We start from the raw sequence: 20,206 nt of genomic DNA, 5'->3' as shown, positions 1-20,206 counted from the left end.
TGTGGTTATCATGAATAACAAGAGTCATGATTTTAATCTGTTTGGCCTTGGGATGAATTCCTTGAAGAAAACTTGATTATTCCTAGTTCTCAAAACCCCTCATCTATATAATTACTTCATCATACTAAAAATTACCTTTATATAGAGAGGAAGGGGAAATTGCTGAGTTTATTATGCAGACAGAGAGATCCAGGGCACATCATTATAAATCAGATTATTCTGCTCAAATGTTAACTTTTCATTGAGGTCTAGCAAATCAGAACCCCTCCCGCCCCCCACCCCACCACTCACACACGCACACACAGTAAATTTAACTTTAATGCTTGGTTTTCTCACCTTATTAAGATATCCCAGCTCTAGTCTGGTGTTGGGACTCCCTTTTATTTGGCTCAGACAATAGATGACATATCCTCTCAAGTTTTATTTGTCACTATTCTTAAGCGACATCTTGATTAGTTAACAGCATTGCCGGAAACTGCCACATTTCCCAAGTTCTCATCTTCCTTTTCAAATACCTGGACATTTGGCCCCATCAGCCTGCTGGCAGCCAAACAACCCAACAGACATCTGTGTATTTCTTATTATTAACATTATTCTCACATCTGTCTTGATTGACTGTTGATTAATCCAATAGCCTTACTCAGTAGATACAGTCAGCAGATATAACTTTTAGGTATAGTCAGTGTATTCTACATACTCTGTCCACTCTGCAAACTCTAGTGAACTGGAAAAAAATCCACAACATAATGCAGAGAGATAAGATACCAACTTCAATATAAGGAACTACAAGTGCAAACTGTGTGGTGGAGAATGTGGAATTAAGATAATTAGAAAAATCATTTTTAGCTGAGGCATGGAGAAGTCCCATTAAACTGAGGCCAAAGGAAACTAGGAATTCACATAAAGACAATTGGAAGAGGGTATGCATTCCAGATGGAAACATTTTATGTGAAAGGACACAGAACGGGAAATCTTATTATGAAAACAGCAGGTAAGTTACCTTGATCAGAAAATAGAGGTCAGTGGAGGAATAATGGAAGATAAAGTCAGCTGGAATTACAGTCTGAGAAGGCCTTGAGATCATGGCCAAAATTGTTCAAGGTCTGTCCTGTCAAAAATATTTGCAGCAAAAGAGTCCCCTGGATAAAGAGCTGTGTTTTAGGAAAATTAATTTGACAACAGTTTGTAGGACAGACTGTAGAAAAAGGCATCTACTTTGAAAGTAATATAGTAGTTCAGGCATGATAAAAATCTTATAACATTTTGAGTCCATACTGCCCCACACATATAGCTCTACACTGCCTTCTTAGGCAGAAAACCTGCCAATTTTATTTCTGTACTGATCTTGATACCTAGACAAAGCACTGTAGGAACTCAGGATATATTTGTTGAATTTAAAAAATCAGTAAATGAATTTGATGACTTCGTTTTATCTATCTAAATGGATCTTTCATGGTTGCCAGTTAGAAGAGTGCTTGGTCTTTTTATCATCCTCCTGTAGACCTCAACTCTCTGCCTCTGTGCTTTTGCTTATGCTACTTCCCTTGTCTAGAATGATAAACTCTTTTTTATCCACTATAAGATCTTTAAGGAAAATGCATCTTTTTCTGTCCAATTATAAGCTATTGTCCTTTAAAGTCATAGCTACAGTCTAGCAATTATTTATTGTCTTAATGTTGAGCTCTAGCTGTTTGCCAGATCTGAGATGTCAAGTTCTCAAAGAACAAGTCTGTATAACCTACTTTAATGTGCTCCTAATTTCCTCACTGGGTAGGTGCATAATAAGCGTCAAGTGAATGATTTGGATTGATTGATTATCTCTCCACTTTGCTTTGCTCCTTTAAAGACAGCATCAGATGGTGAGATAAACAGTGCTAATATTAGGAGAAGGTTAATGATGGTATACTCCCAAGGATGAGTATAAGGACCAATTTTCTGTGCATTCATTAATAGTGTGAAATGAGGTGAATTGTAAGTGGCAAAATAATTTGTTGAGGATGAGAAATTATGTAGGTTAGCCACTGTTAGAGAGGATTCTAAGTACATACCGAAAATAATTAGGAAACCTAGTGACAGATCCATTTGAACATGAACAAAAGCATGACATGGAAAGAAATCATTGACTCATATGTGCTGATGGATTTACAATTAGCTATGGTTGCTTAGAAAAGTAATTCTTAATATCATCACACATAAAGTCAGAAAGAACACTCATTGTAGATTGTTAAAAGAGAAACGAAGAATTACGTAAAAATATGTAATACTGGAGTGCATAGTTTTCTTTAAGAGATTTTTTAAAAAGTTAAATCCTTCTCAAAAGATAGCAAAAATTGCAATTTTCATTCCAAGATACTGTAAGGAGTGGAAGACAAGATGTTACACAAAGGAAGAATTTAAATGGTATTTAACCAGCTAGGATACCAAGAAGCAGTGCTTGACCAGAACAATAGAGAACCTGAGATCTATCTCCTTGAAATAAAAGTTCATAAAACATGCTGTGCCGGTGCTTGAGGTGGTTAAATAATCTCCGCTATGAAACATATGTATTTGGTATATAAACTAACTTCTGAAATGGGGTGGCTCTTTGAACCAAGGTCAGAAATAAAACCTTATAAAATGTATTCAAACTTGGAGAGTTTGTTTTCTGGCACTGATAAATATTATCTCCTCTTTACAAGTACTAATTATAAATTGATTAGGCCCTTCTTCTTCATAGTACAAATAATTCTTGGGAAGTTGACTTTTATTAGTCACAAGAATCTTGTAGTAAATTATTTCATACAAACTCCAACAGACATTTCTTGAATCCCAGCATGTGTTTACTATGAAATTCATGAAAAGATTAATAATATTTAGTTCTGCTATTATAAAGACTACTAGTAGAAGGGTTGGGGAATGGAAGGCACATCCGAAACAGGTGATTTCAATACACTCCTTGCAGTATGCTCAAGGAGATGTGGAGGAACAGAAGGACGGACCCAGGGTGGTAGGTGAACTCAGTTGCAGGATTACAACATTTTTCTTCAAATCCTAGCTGACCTCTCTAGGAGAGAGGCTCATGATAGCCAGCAACATACTTCCAAGTAAGGGAAGGCCTAAATGACAAATTGAGCATAGAAATTTAGAGCTAGAATACATAATTAAGGTCAAAAGACCTTATAGGGACCTAGCAATACCAAACAGAATATTCTTGGATTTATTATTCTGACAAGTAGTTATTGTGATTTTTTTTTTTTTTTAATTTAGGCTTCATTTTATATTACTTCTTTTCTTTAATATAAAATATTATGTTCTCAGAACTTTATTTGTAGATCAAAAACTACCAACCTAATTACTTCATACTCTATTCCTTTAAATACATGCTGGATCAAAAGCAATTGCTTATCATCTCTTGTTATGATTTGTAAACTTTTTTTTTAACATGGTGAAAGGCCAAGGGACAAGTATTTACAGAATAAGAACATTCATTTCCTTAATTACTATTAAAAACAAGTTTCCTGTAAATTCTTTGAACAGAATAAAGATAAGTTACTTAAATTAATTTTAAGCATTACATTGCATAATTGAGAAGAAAACCAGTTTTTTCTCCAAACAGCTTTTATTATGATTGGATTGTTAGTCATATGGCTAAATTCTTCCAGGAAAATTTTTAACTTATTTATTCAACAGTATTTATAGAACACTTGTTATGTGCCAGGCATTTTTCTAGACATTTGATACACATTAGGGAACAAAACTCAAAATTCCCTACCTGCATTCTTGTGGAGAGGAACCAAACAACATAACTAAGTCAGTTACATGATGTTTTAGAAGATAATAAATTCTGTAGAAAATAATAGTGTAAAATAAAGGGGTTGGTGGGTCTGAATGAGGAGATGGAAGGGTGATCCATGCGGGTGTTTGGGGAGAACTTTCCTTGTGGAGGAGGCAACCACTGCAGATGTCCTGAAGGTGGAATCTGCCTTTTGTGTCCCAACCACAGCAAGGAAGCCAGTGTAGGTGTAGCAGAGAGAGCCAGGTGGAGAATGCTAGGAGAAAAATCAGAGAGGTAGTAGGACCCAAACCACTTTTGGCTTTTACTCTGAGTAACATGGGAAGCCACCAGAGAGTTTTTAATCAGAAGAGTGCCATGATCTAACTTGTTTTGAAAGGATTACTCTGTTGTTTTGAGTATAAACATTGAAGGAGGCAAAAGGATAGAAGCAGAAAGACCACTATGGAGGCTGTAATCCAGGCCAGAAGTGATGGTGGTTCAGACCAAGGAGATGGTAGTTAATGATGGATATATATATTTATATCCTGGCTGGATTCAGGATATACTTTGAAGATAGAACAAACAGACTATGACACATTAGCTTGGGCATATGAGTAAGAAAAGAGGAGTCAAGAATGACTGCATGTTTTGGCCTGAGCATCTGGAAAGATAAAATTGATAAACATGAGGCTGTGAATGGAGTGAGTTTGAGAGCCAAAAACAGGAGATATGGAACTGTTGTGTTTAAGGAAGTTGTTAGAAATCTTAGTGGAAAAATTGAGTAGGCAACCAGATAATAACTCTGAAATTCTGGAGAGAATCTGTGAAACATATGTAAACTTGGAGTCCACATAGAGATGGTGTTCAAAGCCAGGAGATAATATCTTCAGAGAGGTGAGTGTAGATAAGAAAGAGAAAACCAGAGATGAATCCCAGAAGTACTCCAATATTAAGACATCAGGAACAGCATTGTAGACTGAGAAGTCAAGACTAGTAAAGTAGAAGGAAAACCAGGAGGGTATAACCTGAAAGCCAAGTGAAGAGAGTATGTAAACAATCAGGAGTGATTAACTGTCAGGTAACTATTGTAAGGTCAAGTGGGGTGAGGACCATGGATTGACCGCTGAGTTTAGCAATGTCGGGGAGACATAATTGACATTTTCAAGAGCTATTATGTCAGAATTGGTATGTGAAAAACTAGTTAGAGTGAGTTTATATAGAATGGGAGAAGATAAATTGGATAGTGGATGTACTATCCTCAACTCTTTCAAGGAGTTTTGCTGCAGATGTGTTAGAGAAACAGCAGTACAGAGAGAGGAAGTAGAGTGAATGGAAGGTTCCTTTAAAATAGCAGAAATAACAGTATCCTCTTGTGCTGATGGTAATAATCCAGCAAAGAGGCAGAATTAATAATGCAGGAAGCAAAGAGGAGCAGTCTTGAAGGTGACATGAGAGAAAATGGGATTTAATATACAAGTGAAGGGATTGGCTTTAGGTAATAGCATGGGTAATTAATCATCTCAGAAAGGTAAAAAATATGGATACAGACGTTGATAACAGGGTTGATGAGGTAGAAGGTTTCTGCTCTTTGCTTCAACTTCATTAGTGAAATAGGAAGTAAGGTCATTAATTGAGATTGGGAATGAGGAAGGTGTTAGAGGTTTGAAGAAAGGTGAGAAGGTGTGAAACAGTCTTGTGAATCTAGGAGATTGAGAGGGAGAACGGTTTGTTGTTCAGTGTTAGGGTTTAATGAGGAATGTGGTCATGAATTTAAAATGGAACATTGAGAGTTCTTTTATGTTTTTCTCTAGTTGTATTCACTTGCACATGTACAGGTGTAGAAATGATGGAAAGTTGAATTCAACCAGGACTGTGGTTTTGCCCTGCAACTAAGAAGGTAGAGAGCAACAAGAGAATTGGGAATGTATGTGTGAGAGTGGCTCTATTGATTAACAATGGAATTGAAACTGGATAAAGAGGGAAAAGTGATATCAAGGAACTAGGGATTATGAAATAGTGATAGAATCAATGTATTGGAGGTTCTTGTGAGTTGGAAAAGTTATTTGAATTGGACTATAAGAGGGTGTGAGCTGGAAAGAGGTGTTGCTCAGAGAGAAGCATGCATGAAATTGGGGTTGTGGAGAGTTTGCAGCTAATAATAATGACAAAATCTGGCTATGCACATGGTAGTAACTGAGGTAAATAGAGAACATCATTGGAGGAGAGGAATTAAAAGAACCTAGAGGCCAAGTAGTTGGAAGAAACTTGTTCACTGCTAGGAATCAAAGCAAAAACATTGTCAAAGAGAGTTAGTGAACCAAGTTATTTAAATCACTTTAAAGGGAGTGATTTGAGTATTAGTAAATTACTAACAATAAGTGGTAATGGGGATATGATCTGTTGACTTGAGCTTTAGAGCCTGGAGTGGTGTATTCAGGGAGAATGATGTGAATGTGGTAATGAAGGACAAGAGGAATGGACAACTCCTTCACTTCTAGGACCAGTGGAACAAGCATTATTGCAAAAATATCAACCACCACATGAGAGGGGCACAGAGCAAACAGTGTCCTTGGAGAAGAATCAGGCTTCTACTGAGCAATAACGTGAGACGAACAGTTAAAGAAGAGATTAAAGATATAGAGGATTGTGCTGACATCAGACAATGAATTAATTTCAAAAATTCCTTGTGGTATATTATACAACTTAGTCTGCCTTCATGTATATAGTGCCCTGCATGGTATATGCTCAGATATTTTTGTGCTGAATGAGTCACTCTTGTCATTCTTTCAAATTGAATGGAAAAAATAGGAAACAAATAAAGATGAAAACTTTGTTTACCAGAAAATTAATTTAGTCTTATTATTTGAGCCTCCTTAGCTATAAAACAGGGTTACAACTTTTAATATATGGTGATAGTTTCCTATATAAATATCAATATTAAAACAAAGAGAGATGAACTCCTTGTAAATATATTGAATAAACAAATAAAATGCTGCTTAATATATTTTTGCTTTTTACCTCTTATTTCTCAAGCAGTACCTAAGATAAATTTAATAGTAAAGACACTGCAAGTAAGAGTAGGAGGATATAGGTTTCCCACTTAAGGAAAAAAGAACTGCTGTGGCTGAGAAGTGAGAGTCAGAGGGAATCTGTTGTCCAGGGTGGTAGTCCAGGACATGCTCACACAAGAATGACTTTGTGCCAACTCCGTATCCCCAAACAGGAAACCTAGATTTGAGATTGTCAGAACCAGAGAGTTCATTATGGCATTTGCCCTTCAGCTCCATGTGTCCTAAACTCTAATGATAATTATTAGCAGTATGAAAAATAGTAAGTTTCAAAGTTATCTGTAATATCTCATTTGACCTTCACAACTATGAAAGGACGGTTTTATGGATGAGGAAAGTAAACATCAAAAAAGTGAAGTGACTTGCCCAAAGTTGCTGTTACTCCATAGGGAGGCTGGGACCAAACTATAGTCTGATTTCAGTCCAGCATTTTTTTAATCTCATCTCAATGTAATGCTCTTCAAGTGCTTTCTCCTGGGTAGTGTGGAAAAATTGGCATGGTTTCCAGTGAGATTCCAGGACTCTACTCACACATTAACCAAAGCAGCTCTGTCCGTACGTGTTGAACTTCTGGTCTCTGATTTTCTTTGAAAGAAAGGATCTGTTGGTGAAAAAAATATTTGAAAATTACCATATTAATACATTTTATTCCTATGGCATCAGATAATATTGACTATATCTAGTAGTTACTCTCAGATGTTTCAGGGTGGGAAAAGTTTTTCCTTCTCCATCTGGAAGAGTACTTATGTGGTGCCTTCCTAGGTTTGAAGGGTAAGCGTGGGGTCAGTAACAGTCAAATGGCCTGTACTTTAATTGGTTGGTGTTTGTGTGAGACTAAATAGACACTTACCACTGTCATTCCAAAAGAGAAAAAAAATTCAAGAAGATAAAGAGGATCTGTGTTGTCATGGCAATAGTTTAACATTGTAATAATTAAAGCTTCTCTTAACTGACTAGCTAAACTGTGACTTAGAACATGAACTATTTACTCCATAATTAGGGCACTGGCTTACTAGAACAAAAATGTTACTACGTTTTGATTCTTGTTAGAAGGGGCTTTACAGCTGCCCAATTATATTCAGTGGCATCAGAAATAAATTATTGATTTTTTTAGGGAGAGGATAGAAGCTTAAATTTTATTATGTTGAAAAACATAAGGGAGGTGAAATTATGGATCAATTTATAAAAAATAAGGAATTAATTTCTTGGGGGCTTTTTGCTCACAAAAATAAAAATATAATTTAAAATTGTTGCATAAGTGAAAGTGATTTTGGCAGAAATATTAGATTGTTTAGTAAAATATTCTAAATCTCTTAAGAATATTGAATATATTAACTGGATTATACTAGACCTCTTTAATAATTCACAACAACACATAATACCTGTATTCCTTTTTAAATTCTTATTATTTCTTAAATGCTCCCTGATGGTTCCCTGACCCTAATTTAAGCCCATGATCTTGTATATCTGGAATAGATTCAGGATCAAAATACATTTCATAGCATGTTCAATGCATTAAAATGGAATCAATCTGGAGATCAATCTGAGGAAACAGATCACTTCAAGTTTTAAGTAACTTAGTAAAGACTTTTACATATATACTCACTTAGATACTGAAACTAAAATATTGGGTCTTAAATTCAGTATAGTTTTAATTAGGAGCTTATTCTCTCATCTGAGATAAAGTTATCCTAGTTTGTTTCTTTATATAGAAATAATTTTTCAATTATGATCAAGTGGAAAAAGGTATAACAACAAGCGTAAAGGATTTTGAAGTAAGTGCTGGAGAGACATTGAATTTAAGAGAGAGATGAAAGAAGGAAAGCCAAGCTGAAGGCTACTGTAGAAAGCAAAGTATGAGATGATGAGGATATGGACCAAATAACAATGGAAATAGAGCAGAATGGACAATTATATGAGATGTCTCAAAGCAAAAAATCAACAGGACTTAGAAAATTAAGCAAATCCCATGAAATAAAGGAAAAGTGATTCAAACAAGCATACTGCAGGATTCCAAGCATTAAGTGACTGATAAAAATGTTAGAGCTATTGTCAGAGATTGTGGAAGAGTGAACTGGTTTGAAAGCAAAATAGAGAAAATAATGAGTTTGCTTGAGTTTGGGGCAAAATTAGGACAATTGTTTAGAAATCCCCCTTCAAGACAAAGAGATATGGAACTAGAATTTTGTCTATCTGAGATATATCTAGGGAATCACCAGGTTAAAGGTAGTAATTATAGCCCCAAAACTGATTATTAGTCTGATGGAGTGACTGAGAAGAGAAAAGAACAAAAGACCTGAACCAGACCTTGAGGAAACACATAAGTTGACATAGCTCACGCTAGAAATCATGGAGAAAGTATAAGAGAAGCAGATCTTAATGCTAGTCACATTTATGATCCATTAGTAAGCTGATATACCTAATGTTCTGGAAACGATGGAGAGATAAATAGTAACAGTGAGTATAGGAAATTCAGTTTGAATTTTAAGAACTATTATTTAGCCCCAAACTCTAAAATTCTACAGTCTTTTAATCCTTAAGAGTTTCTGAAGCCCACTCCATGTTGAAAAAAGGAAAATGTACTCATTTTTTCTGTCATAACTATATATTCTTTTGAAAAGTACACATTCAGTTATATTAAGTATTAGAAATAACACAGTGTAAGAATATGTGGACTTATGTTTTTTAATATTGTCATCACTAAAATGGGAAATTCATAAGACCAAAATATCCAGATGAAAAGAAACCAGCCATCTGAATGATTTGTTTACATAATGTTTACATCTAGATACACCCAGGTAACATTTTGTAGAATATTGAACTTTTTTGGTAATCATCTTTCTTTACAATTGTGTTTAAATGTTTTGTGCTTATTATGGTACATAAAAATACCAAAAGCTCATAAAAATGTACGTATGTGTGTTTTAGGTGTTTCTATAATTTTAGGAGAATTTTTCTTTGAATATTGCATTCCTGGTTTTTCAAAAATAACTCTGTGTGTGTGTGTGTGTGTGTGTGTGTGTGTGTGTGTGTGTGTGTGTGTGTGTGTATCCATCTGTTTATTACTGTAGATATAATGTTCCCATTATCCTGGGTGTGGGGGAGAGTTTATATGCCACTGTATATAACATTATCATCAAAATGATCTACTTAAATGATTTTGTGTGTATGTGTGTGTGTACAGACACAATTCCTTCAGAAGACACCTACCAAGGCAAATGCAGGTTTCCAGTGTTGATTTTGGCATGGGCACAGAACCCATTTTACAAAGAGGAGAAACAACAACCAGCATTGGGAGAATAAAACCAGAGCTCTACAAACAGAAATCAGTTGACTCTGAGGGCAACAAGAAAGAAGATGTCAAAACCTGTGGGAAGCTTAACTTCACCCTCCAGTATGATTATGAAAATGAACTTCTAGTTGTTAAAATTATCAAAGCCTTAGATCTCCCTGCTAAAGACTTCACAGGAACTTCTGACCCTTATGTGAAGATGTATCTTCTTCCAGATAGGAAAAAGAAATTTCAGACCCGTGTGCACAGAAAAACTTTAAATCCTGTGTTTGATGAAACTTTTCAGTTTCCTGTAGCATATGATCAACTAAGCAACCGAAAACTACATTTCGGTGTGTATGATTTTGACAGATTTTCTAGACATGACATGATTGGGGAAGTGATTTTTGATAATTTGTTTGAAGCCTCTGATCTCTCCAGGGAAGCCACAGTATGGAAAGATATTCATTGTGCTACCACAGTAAGTTATAATTCCACCAATGTATTCCTTTTTATTTGACCTGCAGTGATACATAAAACTAATTTTTACCCACATTAGTTCTACAAATTATGGAATTTATATCCTAAAGACCTGCAGAGTATGTGATTACATACATACATAATAATTCAAACACTTAACACTATGTAGGTAACATTAGTGATTGTATAAATAAAAAATCTTTTCCTTCAACATCTAACCTTTGTTTCTACACTTCCTGTTTGGGGAAATTCATTACTTCACTGTATTGGACATTTCTTGGAATTTGCCAAAAATAGTAGGCCTTTTCTCTTGTAAAATATTTATCTGTAACCTATTATCAGCACCCAATTTCCTCATAGTTATTATTGACTTTCATTATTTAAGATGATTTCGTTCCTCAGATTAAACCTAAAATGTACTTTGATGCCACTGGAAACTCCCTGATTTGGTCTAAAACAGCCCATTCCTTCAGGAGCTTTTGTTGAATTGATATGATTATAGCATTTGAAATGCTGAATGATCAAGAAGTAATTGTTTACATTAGAACTTTTCCTTTTCATTACAAAATGCTTTTTCTGATTATAAAATAATTTAATATTGAAAATTTTAGAAACAGGGTAAAAAACATAAAATTAATCCATAATGCCATGAATTATATGTAAAAACTTGGCATATTGCTTTCTACTTTTTTTTCTATGAATGTTTTAAAATAATTAAGATCAAACTAAGTTTACATTTTTTCACACTCATTTTTTTCGTGCTATATATGTTTTAGTACATGATGTTGAAATATATGATCCATTTTCCTAACCATTCTTTTATTGTGGGACATTTGAATTAGGCATAAATTTTGTTAGACTAAAAATTTGTTGCATTCTCTATACATAAATCTTTTTATTCAAGATTATTTGTCCAGAATAGAATTGGAGAAACAGAATTAGGGAACTGGTCTCTTTGGATGTTAGATTGCTAAATTTTTTTCATTTATTAGTTTTTAAATGAAGGCATTTAATTTTTTTACTACCAGGTTGTCTTAACATCTTTTGTCTAAGTTTTACCACAAATTATAAACTAGAAATGTTGAAGTTTTGGACAGTGACAGGGATTATTTAAAAAATAAGAAAACTGTTTTTTAATTCAAAATAGCTCCTTTTGTATTTTCCTCTTATAAATGTTTTACTAAGTACAACCACTATTTAGGGTTATTAAATTTTCATTATAAATTATATGGATAAATTAAATAAAAATTTATACTGTCAGTTTATTACATTACATCATCAAAACATTTTTAGTTGTTAGGTTTTTATTTCATGGCCTCCACTGTGATAATCTATTAGGGAACAAACTGGATTATATTTTAAAGGCACATTGGGGCTCTTTTGATTTCATATTGTTTTTCACTTTATTACTTATATTCCTACAGGGATAAAAGTGGTGAAGAGTGAATTTTACTGTTTTAAATATATGACATCTTCTGTAGAATTCTACAAATGCAGATAATAATTAATTGTTAGGTTATTTCTCTTGATTCACCAATCTTATATTAGTCCTTCCTTCATTCATTCAACAAATATTTGCTCATTGCCTACTCTGTGTTTGACGTACTGTAAGTACTAGGGATGCAACAAATGTTACCATAAAAACTGTTCTGTTAATATATTTGGGTTCAGGTAAGTAACCCCTAAATGAAGTCTAAAAATTTAACATAATTTTATAGGTGATTGACAGTGGATTATTTTTTTACATTCATAAGTTTTTGTATGCCATACTGGTCCTTAAAAAACAGTAAGAATCCCTTGTGGAATCTTCAATTTTTGACTGCTAATAGAACATAAACTGTTTTTTTGGTAAATATTAATGAATTCTTCAATTTTATTTTCAACTTTCCCATGTGCTTGAAGTATTAATTTTTTTATTTCTGCTGTAAAAATTACCACAAATGTAGTGTCTTAAAATAACACAAGTTTATCACTTCTGTAGGTTAGAAGTCCAACATAGGTCTTATTGGACTAAAATCAAGGTATTGGCAGGGCTCTCTTCCTTTCTGGAGCCTCTAGGGGTGGTCCATTTCCTTGCCTTTTCCAGATTCTAGCAGTCACGGGCATTCCTTGGTTTAGATTTAGCCCACGTGAGCAATCTAGGAAAAGCTTCCCATCTCAAGGTTTATAATCTTAATTACATCTGCAAAGTCCTTTTTGCCATGTAGGTAGCATAGTCAGGTCAGGATATTAGGAAGCAGCCATCTTTAGGGATGCCTTTATTCTGCCTTCCACAGCATAGACATTTCCATTTCAGTATTCTGGATATGAAAGGAAGTATGCAGATAATAAAGTGTATTATTAAATTATTCTAGTCAAATGACATTTCTCTTTAACTGGAACACTGAGCCACACACTGTTCTAGATACCGTTTATGACTTTTTTGTTGCGAAGATACTGATGAAACCTAAATTTCTTGACTACGGGACCAAAGTTCACAGTATACACCAGTATCATCTTTATGGTTAATGTAGTATTTAATTAAAACTTCTCTTAAGCTTTTGAAAAATTATTAAACAATTTTATATTCTCAGATTAATAAAAATGAAAAAAATAATGAGTTGAAATTTGCTTAAGAAACTGTCTTTTCCTACTCACACATCTTTAATTTAAAGTAATTTCACACAGAAATTATAGAGTGTTCTAGAAAGAAGGAGAAAGGAAAGAAAGTAATGTAGTCGTATGCCCTCACTAAATACTTGTTGAATAAATAACTTAGCATATTTGCATATAAGGTCAAGTGAAAGAATGTATGCTAGTACAAATCTCCCAGAAGAAAAAAAGAACAGTGCAATGATGTACTTTTTGATATGCTTGGTTATATTTGTTGACATTAACTACTTTCTGTAGGCAAAAATTATTCAGTGTGTAGCACAAATTAAAAATTATTCAGTGTGTAACACAATTTCATATGTAAAATAAACCAGAAATAATTTAAAATTATTGTTAAAAATCCTAAATGGTTGAAGCAAGAGGCACGTATCATGTATTTATAATTTTATTACCAATAAATTATTTCTATGCAAGAGGGATTAATATTTTTAACAGGAATTATCAGGGGTTTTTTGTTAATTTCAGGTTGAATGAAAAGAAAACAATAAAGGCATGTCTTTATTCTGTGCAAAAAATTAGTTTTCACTTTAGAGCTGTATATTACAAATATGGCAAGCCAGTCAGCTCTTCAACTAACAGAAGTATCTCCAACATAGGGAAAAATCACATTGGAGGACAGTGTGTACCCTATGCCTCTACTTCTGTAATGGGAAAGAGAAATATATATTCATATTCAGTTATATATTTAAAAAAGTTCTATATAAGGAGACATAAGAATTTAATAATAGTTGTTACCTATTGGCAAAAATAGTAGAAGCTGGATGAATATGGAGAAGGAATGATTTGCAACATATTGCTTTATATACATTTTATGCTTAAACTATGTGAGAATAATATTATTCAGATTTTAATTAACTTTTTTTCAAAAAGTCCTGTATAATAAGGACAAATGTATTTTGAATATATAAATGTAGTTTTCTTATACACACTCAAGAATCCATTGAAAGTTTACATAGGTAAGGAAAAACTTTCCTTATGAACAGAACCACTTCATTTTGCATATTTATTTATTTACTCATCTATTCAAATAACATTTTTTTCAGCACCAACTATGTTCTAGACACTTAGGAATTCTCATGGAAGTGTGTGTGTGTGTGTGTGTGTGTGTGTGTGTAACCACATTGACCTGGTTTATAGCTATAAAATGTTTGAATCTATTATCTTCTAACTAAGGGTCTATCAAATATTATTTTTTTGAATATTTCTGTTTTGTAAATAAGTTCATTTATACTATTTTTTAGATCCCACTTATCAGTGATAGCATATAATATTTGTCTTTCTCTGTGTGACTTACTTCATTTAGTATGACAATCTCTTTATTTCATTCTTTATTATGGCTAAGTATTATTCCTATTTCACTGTATGAGTATATATGTGTGTGTGTATATCTATCTATATATATCACATCTTCTTTATCCATTCATCTGTTGATGGATATTTAGGTTGCTTCCATGTCTTGGCTATTGTAAATAGTGCCACTACAAACATTGAGGTGCATGTATCTCTTCAAATTAGAGCTTTCCTCTTTTCTGGATTTATGCCCAGGAGTGAGATTGCTGGATCATATGGTGACTCTATTTTTAGTTTTTTAAGGAAACTCCATACCGTTTTCCATAGTGGCTGCACCAATTTACATTCCCATCAACAGTGTAGGAGGATTCCCTTTTCTCCACACCCTCACCAGCATTTGTTTGTAGACATTTTAATAATGGCCATTCTGACAGATGTGACACGATACCTCGTTGTAGTTTTGATTTGCATTTCTCTGATAATTAGTGATATTGAGCATCTTTTCACATGCCTGTTGTCTTCTTTTTATGTCTTCTTTGGAGAAATGTCTATTTAGGTCTCCTGCCCATTTTTTGAGTGGGTTTTTGTTTTTGTTTTTGTTTTTGAGTTGTATGAGCTGTTTGTATATTTTGGAAATTAAGCCCTTGTCAGTTGCATCTTTGCAAATATTTTCTCCCAGTACGTAGGTTGTCTTTTCATTTTGTTTATGGTTTCCTTTGCTGTGCAAAAGCTTATAAGTTTTATTAGGTCCCATTTGTTTATTTTTGCTTTTATTTCTATTGCATTGGGAGACTGACCTAAGAAAACATTGCTACAACTTATGTCAGAGAATGTTTTGCCTATGTTCTCTTCTAGGAGTTTTATGGTGTCATGTCTTACATTTAAGTCTTTGAGCCATTTTGAGTTCATTTTTGTGTATGATGTGGGGGAGTGTTCTAACTTCACTGATTTACGTGGGGCTGTCCAGCTTTGCCAATACCATTTGCTGAAGAGACTGTCTTTTCTCCACTGTATATTCTTGCCTCCTTTGTTGAAGATTGACCGTAGGCATGTGGGTTTATTTCTGGGCTCTCTATTCTGTTCCATTGATCTTTGTCTGTTTTTGTGCCAATACCATGCTGTTCTGATTACTGTAGCTTTGTAGTATTGTCTGAAGTCTGGAAGGGTTATGCCTCCAGCTTTGTTCTTTTTCCTCAATATTGCTTTGGCAATTCTGGGTCTTTTGTGGTTCCATGTAAATTTTAGGTTGTTTGTCCCTCCCCTCTGGTAAGCACCAGTTTGTTCTTTGTATCTGTGAGTCTATTTCTGTTTTATTGTGTTTGTTTTGTTTTTTAGATTCCACATATGAGTGAAATTACATGGTATTTGTCTTTCTCTTTCTGATTTATTTCACTTAGCATAATACCCCCAAGTTCTATCCATATTATTGCAAATGACAAGATTTTATTCTTTTTCTATGACTGAGTAGTATTCCATTGTATACATATATACCACATCTTCTTTATCCATTTATCTATCAATGGAAACAGGTGGCTTCTATATCTTGGCTACTGTAAATAATGCTGCAATAAACATAGAGGTGCATATATATTTTCAAAAGAGTGTTTTTTTTGTTTTTTTTTTTCTTCAGACAAATACCCAGAAGTGTAATTGCTGGCCCATATGGTAGTTCTATTTTTTTCATTTTTTAAAGGAACCTCAACACTGTTTTCTATAGTGGTTGCCCCAAGTTACAATTTCCACCAGCATTGTATTCTCTTTTCTCCACATCCTCACCAAAAATTTTTTCTTGTCTTTTGATAATTGCCATTCTGACAAGTGTGAGGTGGTATCTCATTGTGGTTTTTGACTTGCATTTCCCTAATGATTAGTGATGTTGAACACCTTTACATGTGTTTATTGGCCATCAGTATATTTTCTTTTGAAAAATGTCTATTCATGTCCTCTTCCCATTTTTTAATCAGGTTGTTTGCTTTTTCAATATTGGGTTGTATGAGTTCTTTGTATATTTTGGCTATTAACGCCTTATCACATATACGATTTGCAAATATCTTCTCCCACTCAGTAGGCAGCCTTTTTGTTTTGTTGATAGTTTCCTTCCCTGTGCAAAAGCTTTTTTAGTTTGATCTAGTCCCATTGGTTTATTTATGCTTTTGGTTTCCTTGCCTGAGGAGACACATCCAAAAAAATATTGCTAAACCAATATCAAAGAAGTTACTGCCTGTTTTCTTCTAGGAATTGTATAGTGTTGTTTTTTACATTTAGGTCTTTAATCCATTTGGAGTTTATTTCTTTATAATGTGTGAGAGAGTAGTCAGTTTGATTCTTTTGAATGTAGCTGTCCAGGTTTCCAACACCATTTATTGAAGAAGCTTTTTCCCATTGTATTTTCTTGCCTCCTTTGATGTAGATTAATTGCCTAGCTAAGTGTAAGTTCATTTCTGAACTCTCTATTCTGTTCCGTTGATTGTTTTTGTGCCAGTACCATACTGTTTTGATTACTGTAGCTTTGTAGAATAGTTTGAAGTCAGGGAGCATGATACCTCCAGCTTTGTTCTTCTTTCCCAAAATTGCTTTGGCTATTCAAGGTTTTTTGTGGTTCCATACAAATTTTAGTGTTATTAGTCCTAGTTCTGTGAAAAATGCCATTGGTATTTTCATAGGTATTGCACTGAGTGTGTAGATTGCTTTGGGTAGTATGGACATATTAATTGTATTGATTCATCCAATTCATGAGCACAGTATATTTTTCCATTTATTTGTATTGTCTTCAATTTCTTTCCTCAAAGTCTTGGAATTTTCAGAGTAAAGGTCTTTCACCTTCTTGGTTAAATTTATTCCTAGATATTTTATTCTCTTTGATGCAGTTTTAAATGGGATGTTTTTCTTTATTTCTCTTTCTGACAGTTTGTTATTAGTGTATAAAATGCAACAGATTTCTGTATATTAGTTTTTTATCCTTCAATGTTACTGAATTCTTTTATCAGTCCTACTACTTTGTTGGTGGAGTCTTTGACACTATATATAGTGTCAGGTCATCTGAAAACAGTGACAGTTTTACTCCTTCCTTTCCAATTTGGATGACTTTTATTTCTTTTTCTTGACTAATTATTGTGGCTAGAAGTTCCAGTACTATGTTGCATAAAAGTGGCAAGAATGGGCATCTTTGTCTTGTTCCTGATCTTAAAGGAAATGCTTTCAACTTTTCACCATTGAGTATGATATTAGCTATGGGTTTATCATATATGTGCTTTAGTATGTTGATGTATACTCCTTCTAGGCCCACTTTGATGAGAGTTTTTATCATAAATTAATGTTGAATTTTATCAAATGGTTTTTCAGCATCTATTGAGATGATCATATGATTTTTATCCTTTGTTTTGTTAATATGTTGTATCACATTGATTGATTTGTGTATATTGTACCATACTTGCATCCCCGGAATGAATCCAACTTGATCATTCTCTCTTTATCTTTAATTTTTGCCATTTTAATTATAATATGCCTTGGTGTGGATATCTTTAGGTTCATCTTGTTTGGGACTGTCAGTGTTTCCTATACCTGGATGTGCACAGGTTAGGGAAGTTTTCAACCATTATTTCTTCAAATACATTTTCCGTCTCTTTGTCTTTCTCTCCTTTTTCTGGGAACTCTGTAAATTATAATGCTTGATTTTTATCCTAGAGGTAAGGTCCCCTAAACTCTCCATTTAAAAAAGAAAATCCTTTCTTCTATTTGCTGTTTTGATTGGGTGATTTTACTATTCTATCTTTTAGATTGCTTGTTTTTCTTTGTCATATAATCTGCTGTTGATTTCCTCTAGTGTATTTTTATTTCAGTTATTGTACTCTTCATTTCTGATTGATTCATTATTATATTTTCTAAGTCTTTGTGAAGTTCTCGCTGAATTTTTCCATTCTTTTCCTGAGTTGAGTGGGCATTCTTGTGACTGTTTCTATGAACTCTTTCAGTTAAATTACTTGTTCCCATTTCATTAGGGTTTTTTTCTGGGGTTTTATTTTGTTCTTTTGTTTAGAACATATTCTTCTGTCTCCTCATTTTGTTTGACTTTAGTTTTTGTTTCTATGAATTAGGCAAAACAGCTAATTCTCTACAGTCTTGATGGAGTTGCCTGTGTGGCTGAATCTCCTGTGTAGATTGCTTGTGCCTAGTGGCTTTGGCAGGCTGGCTGGAGTGGGAGCAGTCCAGGCCAAGTGTGGTTTCTGGGTAGTGCTGTGCCTGAGGCCACCTTGGTGGGGCACTGAAGCTGGTTTGGGCCAGTCTGGAGGGCAGTACTTTGGGAGTGCTACACTGGATGTCACCTTGGCAGGATGGCTGGGGCTGGTGCTGGAGTGGGCATGGGCTGGGAGGAGTCCCAGAGGGACTCAAATAGTGGTGAGTCCCTGGTACCTCTGACCCCAGAGAGGGGTCCAGTAGTGTCCTGCTCATTTGGCAGAATCTCTAGGATTAGTAAATGGATTTTCTTCTCATATAGTTTAGATGCTCTTTAAACTGCCATTTTTTTCATGGTATCCCAGAGCAGATGAGTCTGTGCCCGGGCCCCTCAGCAATATCCCTCCCTACTGCAGGTTACTGCAATGAGAGTGTGGTGCCCATAGATACCATGTCTCTGTCTTTCCTACCCATTTCTATATGGTCCTTCTATGTTCAGTAGCTGTTCAATCAGTCCTCAGGTCTTCTGGAGGAAGTACTGTATATGTAAAGTGTAGATTCAGTATGTCTCTGGGAGAAGGTGAGCTAAGGGTCTTCTTATCCTGCCATTTTGCCCTTCACCCCAACACCTACTCAACTTTTAACAACAGACTGTTAAAAGGGACTTTGTCTCATAAATATTCCGTATTCAATAAATCACCAAAGCCTAAGTTCTTTAGTGACTAGACTTCACTTCCTCTTAACTACAGCCAGAGACAGAGACAGAGAAAGACAGAGAGAGATAGAGGCCCATGAATGATAGACAACCTACATGGCAATTGCACTCTTTACATTTAGAACAATGTAGGAATTTAAATTGGAAATTATGTAGATGCTATGAATATAGGCAAAAAAAAAAAAATCATCTTGCTTTTTAAACAACCTCAAATATTATGATTCAAAATTTAACTTTTAGATATGCTTTAACTTTGAATTTTTGTTTTGTGCAGCAGAATGCTGTAATGAATATTACAGGAATGTACTACTTAAACTGCTAATAAAAGGCTAATATAATCATTGTTGTGGACTCTGGAACAAACTGACCATGGCTTTGCATCCTTGCTGTGTCATTTATCTGTATGTCTTTGAGAAAGTTACTAGATCTCTCTAAGTCTTAACTATCTTATCTGCAAAATGGGGATTATGAGAAGGTGAACCATAGTTTGTTGAATAGACTAAATAGGTGCCTAGCATAGAGCCAGACATTTGCAAATGCTCAGTATACATTAGCGGTCAAGAAGTATAAACAGAATGATATCACAGGGATATGGTTTTGGTTGTTGTAGTTGACATATTAAACAGGAAAGAAGATCTTGGTGCTAAAAATGGCTATGTCCTATTATAATAGTGAAGGTAGTTTTAGGTGGTATGCTTTTCTATTTAGGTCGGAAAGTTTTGTGTGAGAGATAATTTAAATCTATTTAGTTACTGTATGCTGTGATTCAGTGAGTAGATACTATTTCTTCTTTTATGATATAT

General features: G+C 34.2%; 1 protein-coding gene across 1 annotated transcript in view; it reads left to right on the top strand.

Moving 5' to 3' along the window:
- Positions 1-20,206, top strand: part of SYT10 (synaptotagmin 10) — a 75,647-nt gene that overhangs the window by 25,012 nt on the left and 30,429 nt on the right. Inside the window, exon 3 of the mRNA XM_068560861.1 lies at positions 10,007-10,574. Coding sequence (XP_068416962.1) covers positions 10,007-10,574 — 568 coding nt within the window. The remainder of the gene's footprint in view (positions 1-10,006; positions 10,575-20,206) is intronic.

This window comes from Eschrichtius robustus, chromosome 13 (assembly GCF_028021215.1).
Source record: "Eschrichtius robustus isolate mEscRob2 chromosome 13, mEscRob2.pri, whole genome shotgun sequence".
In the NCBI taxonomy this organism is placed as follows: Eukaryota; Metazoa; Chordata; class Mammalia; order Artiodactyla; family Eschrichtiidae; genus Eschrichtius; species Eschrichtius robustus.
Note: the sequence above shows the minus strand (reverse complement) of the source record. Positions and strands in the feature narration are given on the sequence as shown.